Raw genomic sequence first — 26274 nt, 5'->3', positions numbered from 1 at the left:
GATCCCTTGATGCCTCAGAACACGTCCTATCAATCTATCCCTTCTTCTAGTCATGTTGTGCCACAAACTTCTCTTCTCCCCAATCCTATTCAATACCTCCTCATTAGTTATGTGATCTACCCATCTAATCTTCAGCATTCTTCTGTTGCACCACATTTGGAAAGCTTCTATTCTCTTCTTGTCTAAACTATTTATCGTCCACGTTTCACTTCCATACATGGGTACACTCCATATAAATACTTTCGTAAACGACTTCCTGACCCTTAAATCTATACTCGATGTTAACAAATTTCTCTTCTTCAGGAACGCTTTCCTTGCCATCTCCAGCCTACATTTTATATCCTCTCTACTTTGACCATCATCAGTTATTTTGCTCCCCAAAATAACAAGACTCATTTACCACTTACAGTGTCTCTTTTTCTAATCTAATTCCCTCGTATCACCCGATTTAATGCAACTACATTCCATTATCCTCGTTTTGTTTTCGTTGTTCATCTTATATCCTCCTTTGAAGACACTGTCCATTTCGTTCAGCTGCTCCTCCAAGTCCTTACTGTCTCTGACAGAATTACAATGTCATCGGCGAACCTCAAAGTTTTTATTTCTTCTCCATGGATTCCTACCCCGAATTTTCTTTTGTTTCCTTTACTGCTTGCTCAATATACAGAGTGAGTAACATCAGGAATAGGCTAAAATACTCTCTTACTGCCTTCCCAACCACTGCTTCCTTTTCATGCCCCTCGACTGCCATCTGGTATCTGTACAAACTGTAAATAGCCTTTCTCTCTCTGTATTTTACCCCTGCCACCTTCAGAATTTGAAATAGAGTATTTCATTCAACATTGTCCAAAGCTTTCTCTACGTCTACAAGTGCTAGAAACGTAGGTTTGCCTTCCCTTAATCTATCTGCTAAGGTAAGTCCTTGGGTCAGTATAGCCCCCACGTGTTCCAACATTTCTATGGAATCCAAACTGATCTTCCCCGAGGTCGGCTTCTACCAGTTTTTCCATTCGTCTGTAAAGTATTCGTGTTAGTATTTTGCAGCCGTGGCTTATTAAATTGATAGTTCGGTAATTTTCACATCTTTCAAGACGTGATTTCTTTGAGATTGGAATTATTATATTCTTGAAGTCTGAGGGTATTTCGCCTGTCTCATACATCGTGCTCACCAGATGGTAGAGTTTTGTCAGAGCTGGCTCTCCCAAGTAGTTCTAATGGAATATTGTCTACTCCTGGGGCCTTGTTTCGACTTAGGTCTTTCAATGCTCTGTCAAACTCTTCACGTAGTATCATATCTATAATAACAGTAATAATAATAATAATAATAATAATAATAATAATAATAATAATAATAAGGAATAGGCCTCCGGTATGTTCTGCCAGTCGTAAAAGGCGACAAAAAGAGCAAACAACTAATAGGGTTAACCCCCTTTTAGTGTGATTAGTTGGTTCAGGACAGAACTAATGAAGCCTCGGACTAGCGCTGTCATGGTCGGGGACGACGCTTGAACCCTATGCCCGTCCACAATGGTAACGACACTGCTAGCCACACGGAAAACGATTTAAATCCAAATAGAGATGTTTTGAAGAATATCCTTCCTGCAACCGCTCTTGAAGGAAAAGAAAGACAGAGGGTGAGACGGTCATATGAAGTTAACCGACACCTCACGTTCTGTTATTACCAAGCAACAAACTTAGGAACCAACACAACTGGATACAGATCACAAGTATACACAACATTTATTACCAGATACCCAGAATTAAAATTTTTAACAGAACAACAACTAGCTGATCACATCCGTGTAATAATCAAAAATAACAGGATACCCCAGTCAGAATTAGAAAACATCAAACAACAAGTACAACAAATACTGGAACAAAATAATGTGCAATCAGAAGAAGAAGATAATACAGTAATGGACAGCGACAGCATAGAAACGATGGAAAAAACAGATACCTATAAATATCTGGGATACAGACAAAAAATAGGAATAGATAATATAAATATTAAAGAAGAACTAAAAGAAAAATATAGACAAAGACTAGCAAAAATACTGAAAACAGAATTGACAGCAAGAAACAAGACAAAAGCTATAAATACCTATGCTATACCAATATTGACCTACTCATTTGGAGTAGTGAAATGGAATAACACAGAACTAGAAGCACTCAGTACACTTACACGATCACAATGCCACAAATATAGAATACATCACATACATTCAGCAACAGAAAGATTCACATTAAGCAGAAAGGAAGAAGGGAGGGGATTTATCGACATAAAAAAAACCTACATTATGGACAGGTAGACAATTTAAGAAAATTCTTTATAGAACGAACAGAAACTAGCAAAATACACAAAGCAATCACTCATATAAATATATTGGCTACACCACTGCAATTTCATAACCACTTCTACAGCCCTTTAGATCACATAACATCAACAGATATGAAGAAAGTAAGTTGGAAAAAGAAAACACTACATGGCAAGCACCTGTATCACCTAACACAGTCACACATTGATCAAGACGCATCCAACACATGGCTGAGAAAAGGCAATATATTCAGTGAGACAGAAGGATTCATGATTCCAATACAGGATCAAACAATAAACATCAGATATTACAGCAAGCATATTATTAAAGATCCCAATACCACAACAGATAAATGCAGACTTTGCAAACAGCAAATAGAAACAGTGGATCACATCACAAGCGGATGTACAATACTAGCAAATACAGAATACCCCAGAAGACATGACAATGTAGCAAAAATAATACATCAACAACTTGCCATACAACATAAACTAATAAAACAACACGTTCCCACATACGAGTATGCACCAAAAAATGTACTGGAGAGCGATGAATACAAATTACACTGGAACAGAACCATTATAACAGATAAAACACCACCACATAACAAACCTGACATCATACTCACCAATAAAAAGAAGAAATTAACACAACTAATCGAAATATCCATACCCAATACAACAAATATACAGAAGAAAACAGGAGAAAAAATTTAAAAATGCATCCAACTGGCTGAGGAAGTCAAGGACATGTGGTATCAGGATAAAGTTGACATTATGTCAATTATACTACCAACTACAGGAGTCATACCACACAATATCCACCAGTACATCAACGCAATACAGCTACATCCAAACGTATATATACAACTACAGAAATCTGTAATTATTGATACATGTTCAATTACCCAAAAGTTCCTAAATGCAATGTAACATATACCGTACAGTTAAAAGGAAGTAACGCTTGATCAAGGTCCGCGTCACTGTCCATTTTTAACCAGACATAACGTCACCAGAAAGGAAAGAAATAATAATAATAATATGCATAACTTGTCTGACCAAAGAAAGAATTGTTTTTGTTGAATTTGATGCATAATTAAGTAAAGTTTAGGGCAATAACGAATTAATGTGTAAGCTTTCGCAACTTTCCATTTCGCATTTTTCTGCAAGTGGGAATTATCGAGCTTTTCCATTCCTTTTGAAAAAAATGTGCCAGATCCCTAACAGATGTATTAGTTCACCTATTTACTTCTGGGCTGCAAATCACATATTCTTACGCTGCACCCACATAACTTCCGCTAACTGAGCACTTCCTTGTTAAATGTTCGCTCGTAGTCACACTTAATTGATTTCGTCACTCTCTCAATCAAAGGATCTGTCTCCGGAGGGCCATAATTCCTTTGAGGCTAACTTCTCCTGGCAATTTATCATCTGTTTCCAGAACGAGATTTTCTCTCCGCAGAGGGGTGTGCGTTGATACGAAACTTCCTTGAAGATTAAACTTGCGTGTGCCGGACCGAGACTCGAATAAATGACCTTTCCCTTACGCCGGCAAGTGCTCTACCGACTGAGCTACCAAACCACAATTGACGACCCGTCCTCATAGCAATACCTTTCTGTTAGCATTTAAAATAGATTCAACACAGTTCACGTTTACACTGCACACAAAAATCGATTCCCGCACAGTAAACATAGAACTCCAAACGCAAAGTGTAGTTTGTGGAAATGATTAAACTCAAGTAGTAATGTCTACCAACATGGTAACTTGACTAGAATATGAATGCGGCGCTGAGATCCATAAGGGTCTAAAGCACACTGCCGTCGATCTCACATTTAAGAGAATATCGGAGAAACCAGTGATACAGCTTTCTGTGAATTTTCGTATATACAATGTGGGCTTACAGCACAAATAAACCTGACTCACCATAAGATCAAGAGATTTCAAAAGCATGAATAAATGCGACAGTTTCACAATAGACAGTGATGCGCTTTAGGCCTGTGTGATTGTCAGCGCCTCAAATGAATTACTGTAGGACAAAATTCATAACTTAATACTTCATAACTTAACTCCTTCAGAAACCCACAAAATAGGTTTACTGTCAGTACATTTTTAACACATATTGACGTTGACCTAATTTTACAACAGTATATAGTGAGTGAATTAATATACCTGAGGAATGTGCTGTCATCTAGCAGAATTTATGCCGAGCGCACAGGGATAAAAGTCTTGTGCAGTGCGCTACCACCTGGTGGCACTGAAGTAAACTACTAGTTGAGTGCAAGGGCTACCTATTCATATCGTGAACCGTGCACGGTGTTTAGCAAATTCGTATGTATTTGGCCCGTAAGGCAATTACGGAACGCGAGATGTGCATGCGCAAAAGCTCCTTAAAACGTGCACAACTGAAGGTGTGCTCGCGACCCTGATGCCAAGTTTCACAAGTCTAGAGCAGTAGCGCGGTAGATTGAAGTGCCGTATCTTTCAGACTGCAACATCTACGTTACGTTTAAGGGGCTCTGGAAAGGCTCAAAATCATGAAAAGTTCAATTCTTACTTTTTTGCGTTTTCTGAATCTGCAGACTATTACCTTTTAATAGATATATAATTTATTCAATTCCGAAGACTACAACTATTTTTAAATTTTTTTTTGAAATGTGTTCTACATGGGCGTGACCCACTGTGGCGCTGTTAAACTGCTGTCAAATGGTGTTATTATTAACGTCCGTGTTCATCAGGTACATTTTAGTGATGTGAGATAAAGTATGTGTTGTGGCTAACCTGTGATTGTTCAATATATATCGCTGGTGTGATTGTCGATTGTTTCATGTTTATTTACTCTGTCGTTATCTCGAAAATATTCGTAATTAATTCTGTTTATTGAGTCTCTGTTTTGTTGAAGTATAATAATGAGTAAAAATAAAGTTCTTAGAAATCCTCTGAAGGCTTTTAAGAAAAGGAGAAATGTTGGAAAGCCAAAGGGATTTAGAAATATGGGAATGAAGATAGGTTCTAACATGGTACGAGCGATGCTCGCTTTAGACAAGGAACGCCTTCGGGCTGCAGACAGGGCTGTAAAGAGTCTAGAAATACAAGCAAGAGTAAACAGGAGGAGGAACAAGAGGAAGCTGGAGGAGGAGTTTGCAGAGGATGAAGATAATCCATCCTATGGACCTGGAATGCACTAAAAAGTTAATCCAATCTTTGTCGCTCGATTCCCAAAACTTTTATTTTCTCATACTAATTACATGTTTTCTAAGGATCTTCCAAACATATTTGTTTCAAACTTTCAGTAAATGTTACACAGTACCTTCTGCATAATTTAACACAGCCTTTTTCCGAAAAACTGTATATTTTTGAATATATAAATAAAAAATTGCAAAAAAATGTTGTGAATTTTCATTACAATTGAAAAAAATCATCTTTAATAACTGAACTAAAATTTTGTAAAATCCCTGTGTTAAGTTGTAGCCCATATTCCAATAAATAATCTGTAAAAAGTTCAACTTCCTACCTCAAATACTTTGTGAGGAAAGATGTAATTTATAAGCGTTATTTTAACATTGCAAGTATAGGGCGTTCCGGAGCCCCTTAACAGTACGAGTATACAAAAAAGATTACCAATAAATTCGAAAGGTATCGAAAAGCTGTGCTCTTACACAGCAGCCGCCACTGTGTGGACGTGCCCTGTCGCTCCCCGCTGCCCGTGGTGCTAGTGCTCCGCCTACATGTAGGTGAGCAAGTTCGTCACCTGTTGTTGCAGGCGCACACGGCCAACAGCCTGCTGCTGCTACACCTGGGTGCCGTGGACGCGCTGCTGTGCGTCGTCTTTCTGCTCTTCCCGGCTCCAGGACTCCTGCTGCGCTCCGGCACTGGTGCCGCCTGGCTTGGGGCTGGGTCTGCAGCCTGCGCCACGCACGGCTTCCTCATCACGCTTCTACACCCGGTGAGTACCTGCTGCACGGCTTCGTCATCACGCTTCTACACCCGGTGAGTACCCGCTGCACGGCTTCCTCATCACACTCCTACACCTGGTGAGTACCTGCTGCACGGATTCCTCATCACACTCCTACACCTGGTGAGTACCCGCTGCACAGCTTCCTCATCACGCTTCTGCACCCGGTGAGTACCCACTGCATGGCCTCCTCATCACGCTTCTACACCCTGTGAGTACCTGCTGCACGGCTTCCTCATCACACTTCTATACCTGGTGAGTACCCACTGAATGGCTTCCTCATCACGCTTCTACACCCAGTGAGTAACCGCTGCACGGCTTTCTCATCATGCTTCTACACCCGGTGAGTACCTGCTGCACGGCTTCCTCATCACGCTCCTCCGTCTGGTGATTACCCACTGCACAACTTCCTCATCACACTCCTACACCCGGTGAGTACCCGCTGCACGGCTTCCTCATCGCGCTCCTACACCCAGTGAGTACCCACTGTATGGCTTCCTCATCACACTTCTACACCCGTTGAGTACCCGCTGCATGGCTTCCTCATCACACTACTACATCCAGTGAGTACCCGCTGCACGGCTTCCTCATCACGCTCCTACACCCAGTGAGAACCTGCTGCGCAGCTTCCTCATCGCGCTGTTACATGCTGTGAGTGCCTGCTACACCGCCCCACTGTCAAAGATGCTTCAATCATAGTGCCTGCTACATGCTGTGGGTGCCTGCTACATCGCCCCACTGTCAAAGACGCTGCAATCACAGTGCAACTTATGCACTGAATTTTCTGTTTGATTGCAGCTACAGGCCTGCGGTCCTCGTGCACATTGGGATTCATGCCCCACAATACCGTAGTACACCATTTTAGGAACCACAACGAAATGGCGGAACCCATACATAAAGCAGATGGCCTACACCATTTTGTTTTGGTTCCTCCAGTGGCGTACTACGTGACTTTGTAGTAGGGTTTCCAACGCTTACCGTCACTGGAGACATGTACTATTCGACCACAGTATTATTGAAAGTAGGTCCAAGGGCGTTTCGGTCGTTTGTCGCCGGTTTTTATCACAATATTGCACAAGGACACTCTGAACCACTTGATAGTATTTGCCCAACTGCTTTAAATCATTCACAATGCGATGTGTTTTCCTTACACACCACTGTACTTGTTTTCTGTAACGTCAACGAGTGTTTCCTATAATGGAGGCCAATTTCAGTAATATTACGGTCGGGCAGTACCAGTAGGACGGTTTACCAGTAGCTACAAGCTGCACAATGGAAGTAATTGGGGGTTGTGAGGTAGCAAATGTAATTCGAAAGTCACAAAACTCATTACTAAAAATCAAGAAAAGCAATTCCAAAAAAGATTTATACCAAAGTGAACACATGAAAACCCTAATAATTAAATCATAAACTAAGCAAAAAATTTTGATGCGGTTCTCTTTCATTTCAATTCTCATATCAATCGGGAAAATTCTTCGTGACTGGACAAATAGTCCACAACTATAATTCAGTTAATCTATAAAAAAATCATACTTGAACATCTACTACAGAAAATCCATAGAATAATTGAAATTTAATTTAATTTTATCCATATTTTGCAGCTTGAAACATGACTGTATTCAAAACATTGGAGGTATGAATTAAACAACGCCTTCAGTCACAACTTTTCCGTGTTTTATTAAGTACATGATGCATTTCGGACCAAATAAAAAATGGTTCAAATGGCTCTGAGCACTATGGGACTTAACATCTATGGTCATCAGTCCCCTAGAACTTAGAACTACTTAAACTTAACTAACCTAAGGACATCACACAACACCCAGTCATCACGAGGCAGAGAAAATTCCTGACCCCGCCGGGAATCGAACCCTGGAACCCGGGCGCGGGAAGTGAGAACGCTACCGCACGACCACGAGCTGCGGACCGTTTCGGACCCTGTGGGGCCATCGTCAGGTGTACTTTGTCTTAATACATGTCTTATTTCTTCTCCTGAATGAGGTGAAATGCATATTACTGTCACGAAAAGGTTTAATGTTAGGTTATGAATTTCGTAATTCGAAAGCGGAAAATATGTGCAAAATAGTGGAAAATGAACAGTGTAAACTTAACACATAAACCAAGGAAAGCATTTTCAACGTTTTAGTACCAGCAAACATTCTTTTCTCCGTCGTTTTAGTAGATGTCACTTCATTCAGGATGTACATTTGCACACATATGTTTATAAACACTTCACAGATGTTTTTGTACATGGTGTTGTCAAAGATGAATTTATTCGTAGTGCTAAAGATATAACTATAAACAAATGACATACGCAAGGAATAACTTTCGAATAGGTCTTTAAAATTACTGAAATAACTATGGCCATCTTTGACAACACCACGTACAAAAACATCTGTGAAGTGTTTATAATGCTTTCCTTGGTTTATGTGGTAAGTTTACACTGTTCATTTTCCACTATTTTGCACATATTTTCGGCGTTCGACTTACGAAATTCATAACCTAACATTAAACCTTTTCGTGACAGGAATATGCATTGCACCTCATTCAGGAGAAGAAATAAGACATGTATTAAGACAAAGTACACCTGACGATGGACCCATAGAGTCCGAAATGCATCGTGTAGTTAATAAAACACGAAAAAATTGTGACTGAAGGCGTTGTTTAATTCACACCTCCAATGAATTGAACTTTAGTTCGAACACTCAGATTCCTCAAAAACAAAATAAATAAAAATAAAAAACTAACGACATGATCAGTAACGTGGACAGGAAACTACACTACTAAAATTAGGCACATAAAAGTTAACAAAGGAAAAGTAATTTCCAGTGTGAGCCTCCTACCATTGTGAACATTTTTTGGATGAAAAGGTCTACATCGAAGTTAAAATTTTCTTTATTTAGTACACGTTTCAGCAGTTGCTATCATCGGATATCTGCAGTTATAATTAGGAGGAACATGAAGATCGACAGGAGTTCCTTATATAACAAAAGGTACAAAAAATGAAAAATTAAAAAGTTAAACATATTTTTAAAAGTACACTCAAAAGCCTAGAACTTCCAGAACGAGGTTCAGTGTCAGTATTAAAATCTATGCCCAATCTGAACGTCATCTAGCAGTTGGCTCAAAAATTTGCAAAAGTTCTAGTTGCCAGGTGGCGGTAGTGTGGGGGAGTTCTGTTCATACTTTTAAAAAGGCAGATAAAATACAAGCATTCAGAGTCAAATTTTAATAGAGATCTAGACGGTTTTATTCACAAAATATACAACCATCGAAAACAGTACTCGTACACCAATGTTCATGTAGAATAAGTTTATTTGTCACACCTAAAGATCACAGTCAGATATCTTATTTGGTAAACTACCGTCTGGGTTTTCCTTCTTAGTCAGTATATATACAATGATTAACTAAATTAGCTTTCTACAAAAATAAATACAAATTCTGCACCTGCTGGCTGCGCACAGTGGGGAAAAAGGTAATCATACATCGAAAGAAAATTACAATGTACATGATTAGAAAGACGATGTACAATACATACTGACAATGTAGGCATCCCTCTTCTATGTGTCGTTCCTGTTAATCCGTTTGGCATGGAATGAACCAGTTTTTTGGTAGTCTTTGAGGTAACGTTTTGCCATTCTTGTTGCAGACATTGTGCAAAGTAGTCTTACTTCATATTTCATGTTTTCTCACCGTTCTTTCAACTCCATAGAAGTTCAGTTGGATTAACCTTTTCAGACAGTCTGGCTACAATTGTGTACATTAACTTTCACTATGTCTTCGCAGCAACAGAAGTATTTTTCCCGATAGAAACCTGCGGTACACATACGTCAGTGTTCAACCTTTTCAACAGGCACAAGAGCTGCCAACTGTTGAGCACCACTATGAAAACATCAGCAAGTCAATGCAGCAATGCGTGCAGTTCGTGACCGCCGGAGTACAGGAATTGGTTTTTCGCTATACTGAATATCGATATTTTAATTTGCATCATAATTATTCAGTGATCATGTAACCATTTATTACAATAGAGAATTTTTCACAATTAGTTATTTTAGTCCATAAAATGAAGCCAAGTCTACAAAGTATGTTTTGGAAATGGGTACATATTTTTATATAAATCTTGCTTCTAAAATCATTAATAAATCACATAAAAATTTTTCATTCCTCTAGAAAAAATTTTGGTCGGAAAGGGTTAAGGTCTGCGTCCTGTGCTGGAAACTTAAAATATGTGCAGTAAACTACAACAACCACAAATAAACAATTTCCGCTGTATGCTTAGGGTCGTTGTCTTGTTGAAAGTGGTGATCCGTGCCTAAACCCAAGCCCATGTTATCTTCGACAAAACAAGCTGCCAATCACCATATGCAGCCATACATCCCCATGCAATAATTCCTCCACTACCGTGCTTTCCTGTACGTTAAATGTGTTTGGGATATAGCTCGGTAAGTTATCGTCTCCACCCCAAAATTCTGCGATCATTTAATTTTTTGTGGATTCAGCAGACATTCGACTGGTTTGATGTGGCCCGCCATGAATTCCTCTTCTGTGCTGACCTCTTCATCTAAAAGCAGCACTTTCAACCTCTGTCCTCAATTATTTTCTGGATATATTCCAATCACTGGTTTCCTCTACAGTTTTTATGCTCTACAGTTCTCTCTAGTACCATACAAGTTATTGAGTGACGTCTAAAATGATGTCCTACCATCCTGTCCCTTCTTCTTGTCAGTGGTTTCTATGTATTTCCTTCCTCGCTAACTCCACGTAGGAACTCCAGTCCACCTAATTTTCAACATTCTTACGTAGCACTATATTTCAGATGCTTCGATTCTTCTCTCCTTTTTCCACATTCCATGTCTCACTACCTTCTTAAATTAAGGCCTATGTTCGATATTAGTGGACTTCTCTTGGGCAGAAATGCGTTTTTTGCCAGAACTAGTCTGCTTTTTATGTCCTCCTTGGTCCGTCGGTCATGGGTTATTTTACTGCCTATGTTACAAAATTCTATTACTTCATTTACTTCGTGATCACTGATCCTTATGTTAAGTTTCTCACTATTCTCATTTCCGCTCCTTCTCATTACTTTCATCTTTCTCCATTTACAGTCTTCAATGTATAGATTGAACAATAGGGGTGAAAGACTACATCTGTCATACGCCCCTTCTAAGCCCAGCACTTCGTTTTTCGCAACCCCTAACCCTCTTTTTTCTCAGAATTTCGAACACCTTGCACCATTTTACATTGTCGAACTTATTTACAGGTCGACAAATCCTATGAATGTGTCTTGATTTTTCTGTAGTTTTGCTTCTATTATTAACCGCAACGTCAGAAGTGCCTATCTGGTGCCTTTACCCTTCCTAAAGCAAAGCTGATTGTCACCTAGCACATCCTCACTTTCCTCTTCCATTCTTCTGCTTAATATTCTTGTAGACGGGTTGGATTCATGAGCTGCTAAGCTGACTATGCGATAATTCTCGCACTTATCAGCCCTTACAGTCTTCGAGACAGTGAGGATGATGTTTTTCTGAAAGTCAGATACTATGTCGCCAGACTCATACACTCTGCACACAAACGTGAATAGTCATTTTGTTGCCACTACCGCCAATAATTCTGATAGAATGTCTTCTGTCACTTCTGCCTTATTCGATCTTAATTCTTCCGAAGCTCTTTCAAATTCTGATTCAAATAGTGGATCCCCTATCTCTTCTATATCGACCCCTGTTTCTTCTCCTATCAAGCCAACAGACAAGTCTCCCCCCTCACACAGGCCTTCAGTCTACTCTTTCCACCTATCAGTTCTCTCCTCTGCGTTTGACGGTGGAATTCCCATTGCGCTCTTAAGTCTACCAACCTTGCTTTTAATTTCCGGAAGGTTATTTTGACTTCCATATGCTGAGTCAGTTGTTCCGACACTCGTTTGTTTTTTATTTCTTCACATTTTTGATAGAGATGTTTCGTCTCAGCTTCCCTCCAACTCCTATTTCTTTAATTCCTCAGTGACTTGTGTTTCTGTAGTTCTGAATTTCGCTGAACATTTTTGTACTCCCTTCTTTCATCTCTCAACTGAAGTATTTCTTCTGTTACCCTTGGTTTCTTTGCAGTTACCTTCTTTGTACTTTTTCTTTCTGTGATGGCTCTTTTTAGAGATGTCCTTTCCTCTCTAACTGAACTGCCTACTGAGCTTCTCCTTATCGCCGTATCTATAGCCTCAGGGAACATTAAGCGTATCTCTTATTTCCTTAGTATTTCCATGTCCCAATTCTTCGCGCATTGATTCTTCCTGACTAGTTTCTTAAACATCGCCCTACTAGAACAGCACTTGGTGTGATTTCCGTCCCGAACTGATCATTAACATGCCAGGAAATGCAGAATGTGTGAATTTAGCACTTTTTTTTTTACCATCCTTATTAACACATTCCGTTGTCTGTGCTTTAGCTTCTGTGGTCGACCTCTTCTTTCGCTACTAGCGACAGAATTTCTTTCTCTAAATCGCAATATTATGGATTTCACAGCTGCCCGTCTTATTCCACCAGTATCTGCTATTTCTCAATATGATTTTCATATTGGGAGATAACTAACTGCCTTTTCCGTACCAATGTTTCCTTCCCTTCGCGGTCCATTTTGCTGTTGCACGGCATTTAGCGCCTACCAGAACCAACATGCAGGTGATGCGGCTCGCCTCTGATGACTTTACTTGCTTTGTTATTCGTTTCTATGTTTACATTTCTAGTAGTATCTGAATAATTTGGTCTCCACTGTGTGAAGTCAGCTGGTATGGACTTTATTTTTACTTTCAGCAGAAGCTTAGTTTAGTTAATCTTTTTATATACACAGATTAGGAAGGAAACCAATACTCTTGGATTACCAGGTTTACCAAGAAAGATATCTGATTGTGATCTTTAAGTCTAATATATAATGTTATTCAGCTTGAACAGCGGTGTATGAATATTTTTTTCCATGGCTGTAGGTAACAGTGCCAGATGGATCATGAGGCAATTAATTGTCTGAGCAGTGAAGCAGAGATTCACGTGCAGAGTCTGACGTCCAGAAAGGACAGCACAAGGCGCGGTGCCTGCTGCTGCACTTACAGCTCGGACTTGTTGTGCACCAGAACAACAGCGGCCAGTCGGTTCTCCACGCGTTGGGCTTCGCTACCTCTTGCTGTTCTCCCGCTCATCTGCCAGAGCCTACTGTCTTCTTCGGCCGTTGCCCCCAACTTCCTACCTGTTTCCCTCCTCGCGGATAGACTGACCACGGAACCCCCACGTGGAGTTAACAACAAGCTCCTACGATACCTACGCCCTCTCGCTGCAGGAATAAAATTCCAATAACTTTAGCGCTACCTGCTGAGAGTGGTATAACTTGAATTGTGTTCGAAATTACGGCACAGTACCTACAAACAAACAAAATATTAATTATGTAAATTTATCTTATAACTTTAGGTCTGTACCACTACTGAAGCCACAGAGGACATTTGCTGTGACGTGTCAGGCATAGCATAGCGTGCTTTTAGGTGGCGTATTTGCAGCAGTCAGCTTTGTGACAGGGACAACTGAGCCACTGCAACTGGTGGAATATGCCGAACCCAGAAGTAAAATGCAGCTGTCATGTGGACCGCAGGTAAACTTAACAGTTACTGCGTGTCGAATTCTGTAATTCCCCTGCAAGTGGCCACTCAAAGGCCTGACGGTTGATCTGGTAGGAAACTGAGTGAGCTTTGTTTTATTTCACAGCTACCGTACGAATAAAATCAGTGGTGTTACCACCAAGCAGTATGCAGTCGGGCAGTCGCACTATTTGAAGGAGAGAAACGGGACGAGGAAGCAGGTCTAAATGCCCGCTATGTGGTTGGAATAGGAAGTCAGCTAGAGTCGAAGGAGGATGTAGATTTATGTTCTTCAGAATTTTATAAATTCTAATCTTCTCCAGCGATAAAAACAAAGTGTTCAATGGCAGCGCTTGGCCAGTAACGTCAGAAACCAGAATCATTTTGTAAAGTAAATACATTTTGTGTCATGAGACGGAGTACTGATTAAAACGATAAGAAAACTGATTTAGTGAAGACAAATTTGGACAACAGCACATATAGTAGCAATATGGGATATAAAGTCAGAACAGCAACCGGTAGATGTATTTTTGTTTTATATTTAAACAATTAATTAATAATAATGCTAATGCTAAATTTTCTGAAGTAAGTGAAGCAAAAACCCCCACACCACGTAAACTCTGGTGTACTTCTAATGCATATTGATATGTAACACATGTGGTAGCGATAAGTTTTAATACGGTGTTCATTCACTGAAAATTCTGCGCTTGACAGGCAAGAGATTACATACAAAATTTACCAGTGGATAAAAATGAAACTGGCGTTTTTGCGAAATGTAAGAGGAATCAAAGCGTATGCGCGATTTATGTTGTATATTTAGATGTATGGTTTTAATAGTGTATTTCGTGTGCTTTGCAACTATGAGTATGTGAGTATGTTCTTGCATGAGTTCACGGATTTGAAATACTGTAGTTTCCACAGTCGTTCAACAGACATCACAGAACATGCGGATTAACAGGACTTTCTATTATTCCCACAAAATATCGTGCAACAGTACTTTAATGTGGATTAAAAGGGGAGTATATGCATCTGTCATTTCAATTACAATAAATACAAATGTTTGAGGTAAATAAATTATTTAGTAAGCTGCAGCCACACTACGACGAGGACGTTTATAGGCTGATAGTCATACCTTCCCCCATGAACCATAGACCTTGCCATTGGTGGGGAGGCTTGCGTGCCTCAGTGACACAGATAGCCGTACCGTAGGTGCAACCACAACGGAGGGGTATCTGTTGAGAGGCCAGACAAACGTATGGTTCCTGAAGAGGGGCAGCAGCCTTTTCAGTAGTTGCCGGGGCAACAGTCTGGATGATTGACTGATCTGGCCGTGTAACATTAACCAAAACGTCCTTGCTGTGCTGGAACTGCGAACGGCTGAAAGCAAGGGGAAACTACGGCCGTAATTTTTCCTGAGGGCATGCAGCTTTACTGTATGGATAAATGATGATGGCGTCCTCTTGGGTAAAATATTCCGGAGGTAAAATAGTGCCCCATTCGGATCTCCGGGCGGGGACTACTCAGGAGGACGTCGTTATCAGGAGAAAGAAAACTGGCGTTCTACGGATCGGAGCGTGGGATGTCAGATCCCTTAATCGGGCAGGTAGATTAGAAAATTTAAAAAGGGAAATGGATAGGTTAAAGTTAGATATAGTGGGAATTGGAGAAGTTCGGTGGCAGGAGGAACAAGACTTTTGGTCAGGTGAATACAGGGTTATAAATACAAAATCAAGTAGGGGTAATGCAGGAGTAGGATTAATAATGAATAAAAAAAATAGGAGTTCGGGTAAGCTACTACAAACAACATAGTGAACTCATTATTGTGGCCAAGATAGACACGAAGTCCACGCCTACTACAGTAGTACAAGCCTATATGCCAACTAGCTCTGCACATGACGAAGAAATTGAAGAAATGTACGATGAGATAAAAGAAATTATTCAGATAGTGACGGGAGACGAAAATTTAATAGTCATGGGTGACTGGAATTCGAAAGTAGGAAAAGGAAGAGAAGGAAACGTAGTAGGTGAATATGGATTGCGGCTAAGAAATGAAAGAGGAAGCCGCCTGGTAGAATTTTGCACAGAGCACAACTTAATCATAGCTGACACTTGGTTCAAGAATCATAAAAGGAAGTTGTATACATGGAAGAAGCCTGGAGATACTGACAGGTTTCAGATAGATTATATAATGGTAAGACAGAGATTTAGGAACCAGGTTTTAAATTGTAAGACATTTCCAGGGGCAGATGTGGACTCCGCAAAAAGGTGGGAATTTGAGCAGATGGGACCTGGATAAACTGAAAGAACCAGAGGTTGTAGAGAGTTTCAGGAAGATCATAAAGGAACAATTGACAAGAATGGGGGAAAGAGATACAGTAGAAGAAGAATGGATAGCTTTGAGGGATGAAATGGTGAAGGCAGCAGAGGATCAAGTAGGTAAAAAGACGAGGGCTAGTAGAAATCCTTGGGTGACAGAGAAAACACTGAATTTAATTGATGAAAGGAAAAAATATAAAAATGCAGTAAATGAAGCAGGCAAAAAGGAATACAAACGTCTCAAAAATTAAATTGACAGGAACTGCAAAATGGCTAAGCAGGCATGGCTAGAGGACAAATGTAAAAATGTAGAGGTTTACCTCACTAGGGGTAAGATAGATACTGCCTACAGGAAAATTAAAGAGACCTTTGGAGAAAAGAGAACCACTTGTATGAATATCAAGGGCTCAGATGGAAAGCCAGTTCTAAGCAAAGAAGGGAAAGCAGAAAGGTGGAAGGAGTATATAGAGGGATTATACAAGGTCGATGTTCTTGAGGACAATATTATGGAAATGGAAGAGGATGTAGATGAAGATGAAATGGGAGATACGATACTGCGTGAAGAATTTGATAGAGCACTGAAAGACCTAAGTCGAAACAAGGCCTCGGGAGTAGACAACATTCCATCAGAACTACTGACAGCCTTGGGAGAGGCAGTCCTGACAAAACTCTACCATCTGGTGAGCAAATTTTATGAGACAGGCGAAATACCCTCAGACTTCAAGAAGAATATAATAATTCCAATCCCAAAGAAAGCAGGCGATGACAGATGAGAAAATTATCGAACTATCAGTTTAATAAGTCACGGCTGCAAAATACTAAAGCGAGTTCTTTACAGACGAATGGAAAAACTGGTAGAAGCCGACCTCGGGGAAGATCAGTTTGGATTCCGTAGAAATATGGGAACACGTGAGGCAATACTGACCCTACCAATTATCTTAGAAGATAGATTAAGAAAAGGCAAACCTACGTTTCTACATTTGTAGACTTGGAGAAAGCTTTTGGCAATGTTGACTGGAATAATCTCTTTCAAATTCTGAAGGTGGCAGGGGTAAAATACAGGGAGTGAAAGGCTATTTACAGTTTGTACAGAAACGAGATGGTAGTTATAAGAGTCGAGGGACAGGAAAGGCAAGCAGTGGTTGGGAAGGGAGTGAGACAGGGTTATAGACTCTCCCCGATGTTATTCAATCTGTATATTGAGCAAGCAGTAAAGGAAACAAAAGAAAAATTCGGAGTAGGTATTAAAATCCATGGAGAAGAAATAAAAACTTTGAGGTTCGCCGATGACAGTGTAATTCTGTCAGAGACAGCAAAGGACTTGGAAGAGCAGTTGAACGGAAGGGACAGTGTCTTGAAAGGAGGATATAAGATGAACATCAACAAAAGTAAAACGAGGATAATGGAATGTAGTCGAATTAAGTCGGGCGATGCTGAGGGAATTAGATTAGGAAATGAGACACTTAAAGTAGTAAAGCAGTTTTGCTATTTGGGGAACAAAGTAACTGATGATGGTCGAAGTAGAGAGGATATAAAATGTAGACTGGCAATAGCAAGGAAAGCGTTTCTAAAGAAGAAAAATTTGCTAACATCGAGTATAGATTTATGTGTCAGGAAGTCGTTTATGAAAGTATTTGTATGGAGTGTAGCCATGTATGGAAGTGAAACATGGACGATAAACAGTTTAGACATGAAGGGAATAGAAGCTTTCGAAATGTGGTGTTACAGAAGAATGCTGAAGATTAGCTGGGTAGATCACATAACTAATGAGGAGTTATTGAACAGAATTGGGGAGGAGTTTGTGACACAACTTGACAAGAAGAAGGGATCGGTTGGTAGGACATATTCTGAGGCATCAAGGGATTAGAATTTTAGTATTGGAGGGCAGCGTGGAGGGTAAAAATCGTAGAGGGAGACCAAGAGATGAATACACTAAACAGATTCAGAAGGATGTAGGCTGCAGTACGTATTGGGAGATGAAGAAGCTTGCACTGGATAGAGTAGCATGGAGAGCTGCATCAAACCAGTCTCAGGACTGAAGACCACAACAACAGTCATATCTTGCTTTTGTTAAACAGCTTCCTATAGTAACTAAACAGTAAATGGTTTATGCTACTGGTTTTTGGCCACTGCCAAGATCCACTTCGTAGACGGTTACACTAAGCCTTGGCACACACTGAAAAGTATTTGCTCTGACTCGATCGTTCTTTAATGAGCATTAAAGTGTTTACCTACTCTTTACTCAAAAGTGAATGAACTGTCCTCTGTTATAGGAAGGTTGAACAGAAATTAGTATTGCGAACAGCGTGTCTCAGTGCACATATTTACATAAAGACAAAAATAACTGGCGTTCACCGTACAGGGAATCAAACCAGAACTGTTACTTAAAAACCACTACCAAAATCAAACCGTGCAATACCAAAAAAATTGAAACACCGAAACTACGTGGCAACGCTATGAAACACTCACTGTTCACTGCCCATTAAAAATCTGATTTCACAGAAAATGCTTAGAACTTGCGCAGTGGTAATGCAACATGAGAAACGAAAGAACCACCAAAATATGAAAAGGATCTCACTTGAAAAATTACAGCAGCAATAGCACAGCATGAAAAATTCGCGGCAGATGAAAATACGCTAAGGTAAAGCAAAACTACTGGGATAAAAACTGGCGTGACTTTCTCATACTAAAAAAACTTCTTAGTTGAAATAAAGATACTAACCCGTTCATTATAATAAGAGTGTTGTATTTTAAATTCATTTTAGAAGAACATGGTACTCACAGAAAGTCAAAAACTTTGCTTTATTTACAAAATTCTTACTGGTTAATGCGTTTACGTTTATGCAAATTGAAACGAATTAAACTGAAATGATCTAAATTTATGCGGGAAGGTGGAGTGTTCTGTTGCAAGAGACGCTAACATTATTAGTACGCGCCAGCAAAAATTATTACCTTAAAACGTATCCGTAACGGAAATCGATTGTCTCTGTTCCATAAATGCTGCGTATGTAAGTCCTTCCATTAGATTAATAATTCCAACAATTTTCTTCAGCAAATTCTCCTCCAAAATGCACCATGGTAAAGTTCTGCCAGCGTACTCCATGTCCCGCACTCGACTACGCTCCGCTTTACAACGAAGTTAAAAAAAAAAGTTCAAATGTTTGTGAAATCTTATGGGACGTAACTGCTAAGGTCATCAGTCCCTAATCTTACACACTACTTAACCTAAACTATCCTAAGGACAAAGACACACACCCATGCCCGAGGGAGGTCTCGAACCGCCGCCAGGACCAGCCGCACAGTCCATGACTGCAGCGCCCCAGACCGCTCGGGTCTAGTTTAGCAGGGGATACAACCCGTCGGCTTCGAACAATGACGTCACAACTCACCAGAGAGGATGTATTACAAAGATGAAAGAGCTGAGAAGAATGTTCAGAAACAAAGGAATGCGAGAGAGATAAACTTTATTTCACATATGTAAGGGCCAGTAGTATTTTCGCGTTAACGATATCGGGTATTTATATCGTAGTATTTCTCCGCAAAATAAAATGAAAGGAAATGAATGAAATGTGTTACTATCAAAGAATACATCTCGTGAGATGTATGTCAATTGTATCTCGAATCGAAACTGTTTGAACTATATTGCTTAAGTGCAGTACGGGATACAAGTTTAGCGTACGCCGATTTCTTAGTTATAAGTAGCATTACTGTTCTGTAGTTCACTTGAACTATGTATCCTCCGCTTCATTAAACCCTAAATGAAACACGGGATATAAATTTTAGTTGTGATGGGGGTTTCGGAAGTACACAGTCGAAAATGTCGTACTGATACTAGAGCTGGAAAACGAAAAAAGATCGCCAGCTGCCAAATTTCTGTTACGTACTTCGCAATACGAAAATACACATACTGATGGAATAAAAAAGTGAAATATGGCAAAATACTGAAATATAGGTAAAGAAGCAAATGGAAAGGAGAACTTACCACACGGAAATATCGACGAATAACGGAAGCTCGCCTAGAGAGATAGTAATGAAAATCACATACCCACACTCACAACAAACACATCATTACGAAACCTCTCTCTCTCCCTCTTACACACACACACACACACACACACACACACACACACACACATTCACCAACCCCCCTTCCCTCCCCCCCCCCTGAAATTAACTGAGATGTTTGGGACGGTACATTTTGCCCACGTGTTTAATGAAACATTTAAAAGGGCAATATGTCCGCGGAATGCTTTGTCTCCAAGAATACTCATCTAGATGGCTTTGAAGAGTCGAAATTTGGCGTTTCTCTTTCCCTATGAGAGATTTTACCGCTGACCAGTACCCCTCTATGCTGTTAGTGCAGGCGCCTGTCGATTGAGATCTAAATTCAATGTTGTGGTTTACTACAAGATGATGGTAACCCCTATCCCCTAAATCCTTATAAGAAGAAAACCCGTCTGAAATAACAATAGAGCCCTCTGCAACGTGATCTTCAATTAACCTAACCAAAACTTCCTTACTTCTATTTGGTACTACTCTAAACACTACATCATGACAATGCTGACCTGAAACTACTGCCCCCCACACCCATAATCCCATCGGAGGTTCGCCCCTATTGTATTTCCTTTTCCCAAAATGCGATTCGTCAATTTCGACGATAACGCCCGGCCCCCCCAACGGCCCCTATTTCCTATATTCCCCGCAAACCTCCCTACAAAACGAGTACCAGTCTACCACAGTACGCTTACTCACACGACATTCATGCACACACAGCCACACAGGATATCTTAAACACCAACAACATGTGATTTTCATTATATCTCTCAAGGCGAGCTTAGATTTCTCGAACCACGTTCCTCGTCTAATGGGCCGCCACAACCGATCTTTGCTGCAGCGCCATACGAATAAGTCGTGAGTACGGCGACTTGATACACTCGTGAGGCACATATGTTCGCCACACTCACGACATTGAACGTATTCCGCAATGAGACCACACATTTGCAGGAAGCAAATTGTGGTCAACATGTCTTGGCCCATGACTTTCCTTAAATCGTCCAGATTCATTGGGATAGACAAACCCATTCCTATAAACGAAAATAAGACACTACAAATTGTTCTATAATAAAAAACTAATAATCCACATTACCTCAATATCATTACGAAAAATATTAGGTACCGTCTGAATAAGAAACAATTAACTTAATAAAATCACACGTTTAATGATTTAGCGATTATCAAGCGATCGCTTTTAGATTCACATTCAGTTATTTTAATGATAGCGCTTATTAGAACACAGAACTCATTTATTATCTATGCCTCGAAGTGAAGACATTACTATCTATGACTAAGGAATGACGTCATTGTTCAAAGCCGACGGGTTGTATCCCCTTCTAAACTAGACCCGACCGCTCGGCTAATCCCGCGCGGCTACAACGAAGTCAAAGATACGCTAGTTCAGACATAATACTGTCAGTGCCGTAAGTCGACAATTCCACAGATGTTACACGCGACTACTGCGCTCTCGTAACATGAAATTTCCACTCATTCTGAAAATATCCCCAAATAAATGTCCAGTCCACCTAGATTTGTTCCCCATTCAACTATTCATTAAGCTCTCTCATCAACGAACACTTACTATACAGTCTCAGTGCTCATGAGGCTTACTGAAGCATTTGAAATCACTTCATTAGCGTCAGTGCTGTCCTTTTAGACATGTTCGTTTTAATGTAAGGCAACTAAATATATCTGAAACGACGCATCATATGTCAGAAATGTTCTGCTTGAAAAGTGAATATTAGTAAAAGGGACATATGTTGTGCTACAACTGCCCGCCTCCTAACCACCCCTCCTGTTTGGGTGGGACCAATTTTGTATTTTCAAATGGAAACCTCCAATTTTTATTGCATATTTGGATTCTACGCCAAAAATACGTGCAGTTTACTCAAACCATTGTTTTCCTTTCGTGGTAGATGGCGCTGTAATCGACAAATATAAAATGTGTCTGTTTCTACAATTAAGAACAGACTCATCTTTCCTACATTTCATTTACGATGTAAAGTAAACCTTTATGTTCTAACGGTTGATATTAATGTTCAAATGTTACTTGAGTGTTGGTAATGTGGTTATACAGTAAAACTAATATGGCTTGACAGTGACATTTCTTGAGAATAATCTGATTGTATAGTACTGTAGTTTCCGGTTCCCTATAGGGTTGATTGTAATGAGTCGCAAACCATTGGACTGATCGATTTCGGTGTCCGCCCACTAACCCCGTCATCAGGGTGGTAACTGCTTCAAATGTACGGTTCTATACAACAACTGTAATTCCCATCCCGATCGCTATGCGGCTACCAGCTGAATACAAATTACAACGATTGTAGTACGGTACAATATCCATGATGTGACAGTTACAGGAGCATCTGCAATGGATAGTCACCAAAATGAAGCACCCCTGGGGGATTCACTGATAACAAGCATTCCAGTGGGAATAGAAAACTATCACATCGCCGGTCGGGGTGGCCGAGCGGTTCTAGGCGCTACAGTCTGCAACCGAGCGACCGTTACGGTCGCAGGTTCGAATCCTGGCTCTGGCATGGATGTGTTTGGCGTCCTTAGGTTAGTGAGGTTTAAGTAGTTCTAAGTTCTGGGGGACTGATGACCTCGGAAGTTAAGTTCCATAGTGCTCAGAGCCATTTGAAGCCAACTATCACATCCAAGTCGTTATTCCTGTATCACATTAAACGTAATTTCTAACCAACACTGAAACGTCTAACCATTTTGTACTGTGCAGTGAAATATGCAACACTAAAGTAGATTTCGACCATAAATATCACCAGTTAGAACAAAAAAGGCTTAAATTTACAACGTGAATAAAATGTAGAATAAATGTGTCGGTTCTTAAAGGCTTAAACAGGAACACTTGACAATTGTCGATTACAGCGCCAGCTGTCATGACTGGAAAACGACAGTTTGAGTAATCGTACGTATTTTTTGGCTTAGATTACGATTATGCAATAAAAATGGGGAATTCCCGTTTGAAAATACAAAGATGAGCCCACCCACGCAGGAGGGATGGTGAGGAGGTGACCAGTTGTAGCATAGACAGATTTCCCATTTACTAATATAAACATATCGCCTAGAAATTTCTTTTTGTAAGAAGAATCATTTGCGAGATATTTAGTTGCCTCCAGTTGAAACAACTACCTTGTGTATTATTGCCAAGTATCTTGCTACCTCATATTGACTCAAGCTGGACATTATCAAGATATAACCTGTAAGAAAATTGGCAATTAAGTCCACCTAAGGAGCAAGTGGGTGTGCGTACCTGACAATGTAGGTCTATCCAAACAGGGTTGTAGCCTTTCCCCGACGTTATTCAATCTGTATATTGAGCAAGCAGTGAAGGAAACAAAAGAAAAATTCGGAGTAGGTATTAAAATCCACGGAAAAAAAAATAAAAACTTTGAGGTTTGCCGATGACATTGTAATTCTGTCAGAGACAGCAAAGGACTTGGAACAGCAGTTGAACGGAATGGATAGTGTCTTGAAAGGAGGATATAAGGTGAACATCAACAAAAGCAAAACGAGGATAATGGAGTGTAGTCGAATTAAGTCGGGTGAAATGGTTCAAATGGCTCTGAGCACTATGGGACTCAACTGCTGTGGTCATAAGTCCCCTTGAACTTAGAACTACCTAAACCTAACTAACCTAAGGACAGCACACAACACCCAGCCATCACGAGGCAGAGAAAATCCCTGACCCCGCCGGGAATCGAACCCGGGAACCCGGGCGTGGGAAGCGAGAACGCTACCGCACGACCACGAGATGCGGGCAAGTCGGGTGATGCTGAGGGAATTAGATTAGGAAATGACCCACTTAAAATGGTAAAGGAGTTTTGTTATTTGGGGAGCAAAATAACTGATGATGGTCGAAGTAGAGAGGATATAAAATATAGACTGGCAATGGCAAGGAAAGCGTTTCTGAAGAAGAGAAATTTGTTAACATCGAGTTTTATTTAAGTGTCAGGAAATCGTTTCTGAAAGTATTTGTATGGAGTGTAGCCATGTATGGAAGTGAAACATGGACGATAAATAGTTTGGACAAGAATCGAATAGAAGCTTTCGAAATGTGGTGCTACAGAAGAATGCTGAAGATAAGGTGGGTAGATCACGTAACTAATGAGGAGGTGTTGAATAGGATTGGGGAGAAGAGAAGTTTGTGGCACAACTTGACTAGAAGAAGGGATCGGTTGGTAGGACATGTTCTGGGGCATCAAGGGATCACCAATTCAGTATTGGAGGGCAGCGTGGAGGGTAAAAATCGTAGAGGGAGGCCAAGAGATGAATACACTAAGCTGATTCAGAAGGATGTAGGCTGCAGCAGTTACTGGGAGATGAAGATTGCATAGGATAGAGTAGCATGGAGAGCTGCATCAAACCAGTCTCAGGACTGAGGACCACAACAACAACAACAACAACGAAGCATTAAAGATAGGTTGAAGTTAGAACATGTTCACTAAATTAAAACATTGTTACCTGCTGATCTGTCAAGACTTATCCTCAGTACACCTTCAGAACAGACCCCCAAAGAGGAATCTGAATACAGGTGTGCCTCCCCAGAGTACACTATATTCTAGAGTCCGTCTTTTCAAACAAAAGAAATCAGAGACGTTACAAGAATATCGAATCAACTGGATCCAGAGTTATAAGAGATTATGAACAGCATGCAAAATGCCATTTCCTATCAGCTAATCCTCTGCAGACGCCAGGGAAGTCAACAGCCGTCGAGCATTCCAACACATATTGCGTTACGTGTCAATGAAAGTGAAAGTGTAGGTGATGCGATTGACAGTGCTAATTGCAGCAACAGATTCGACAAGTCGGACACACATCATCTCCTTAGACTGAATCAACGATCCTATCGTGATCATCCTCCAGGACCACAGTGGACATAACAGAAACGGACCGCGTAGCTGATGGCACCATTCACGTAACTGTTAGGCAGTGAGTTGCAACGTAAGCACGACACCTGCACAACTCCCAGCTTGAACCCCACTCATTTGAGAAATTAGTCACCCCTTTAAAAGAATAGACTCGCTTCTAGCGCTGTACATATTGTAGAACTGGCACCAGGAGGTCATGTGACCCTCCAACTATGACGTAGGTCATGACAGTGAAATTGTGTGAAATCAGTTGAATGGAATCAGTGGACTATGATGGATTGACACTGAGTCGAGACAGGGTGTTCGAAAGGAGGTGTCGTGTTTGGACGTGCCTTTTACTACAAACTGAATAAGGATGCTGATGTGTTGGTGCATCAACGCACACTGTCAAAAGTGTCCACGAAGAATGGTCACTCCACAGCCATGTAACACCTCCGGCTGAATCGACGTTTGTACTCCCCTGAGCCACCCATGTTGTCTTGAGAGAGGTACTTTCTGTACCACTGTGACTCACCCACTTTCCCATTCCTGTCGGGAAGGAACAACGCGCCTTTAAGTGAGCTTGAATCTCTCTTTCTACCTGTACCTTTATCTGCACTGCACTTTCACGAGGTATACCGGGAGATTCTATAATGATGTTACAAATTTCCAGGGATAATGGAGAAAAGTAATTGTATAAATTTGAGGTAAGGGGGTCTGGAAACCACTGAGTGGGAAAGATCTAAGCGGAAATCGTTCTGATACCAAGGACAGTAGATCTCCTCTACCGCATTCTCATTGCTTTTGGAGGAGTTAATATGGACCAAAACAAGAAAAAAAGTCCAGTAAACAGAATCCGAACAGATATCGCATATCCGGAGAAACGTTTTGAATCACTATCTCGCTACATTGAGACCATTTCAGAGGTAGAGGCGGCGTTAAAAGTTATTACAGAGGGGCTGAGCAGACACATCTCTGCTTGAAGTCAGGATAGCTGCTGAGAACCTGTGAAGCATCTTCGACACTAGTAAAACATTACTAGAAGTCAATTATTTACATTCAATGTTTACAAGTCATCGTCCTTCCGCACCATTCTCGGCTAATGCTTCATTCAGTAGTGTGTTGGGCCCTATCTGATATCTGTAGAATCAGCTCAACATTGCATTCCCA

The 26274-nt window shown here is 40.5% G+C and overlaps 1 protein-coding gene across 1 annotated transcript in view; it reads left to right on the top strand.

The window, feature by feature from the left end:
• Window positions 1–26274, top strand: part of LOC126249672 (uncharacterized) — a 264428-nt gene that overhangs the window by 136854 nt on the left and 101300 nt on the right. The window contains exon 2 of the mRNA XM_049951530.1: window positions 6076–6258. Within this exon, the coding sequence (XP_049807487.1) occupies window positions 6076–6258 (183 nt within the window). The remainder of the gene's footprint in view (window positions 1–6075; window positions 6259–26274) is intronic.

Source organism: Schistocerca nitens, chromosome 1 (assembly GCF_023898315.1).
Source record: "Schistocerca nitens isolate TAMUIC-IGC-003100 chromosome 1, iqSchNite1.1, whole genome shotgun sequence".
Lineage (NCBI taxonomy): Eukaryota > Metazoa > Arthropoda > Insecta > Orthoptera > Acrididae > Schistocerca > Schistocerca nitens.
Note: the sequence above shows the minus strand (reverse complement) of the source record. Positions and strands in the feature narration are given on the sequence as shown.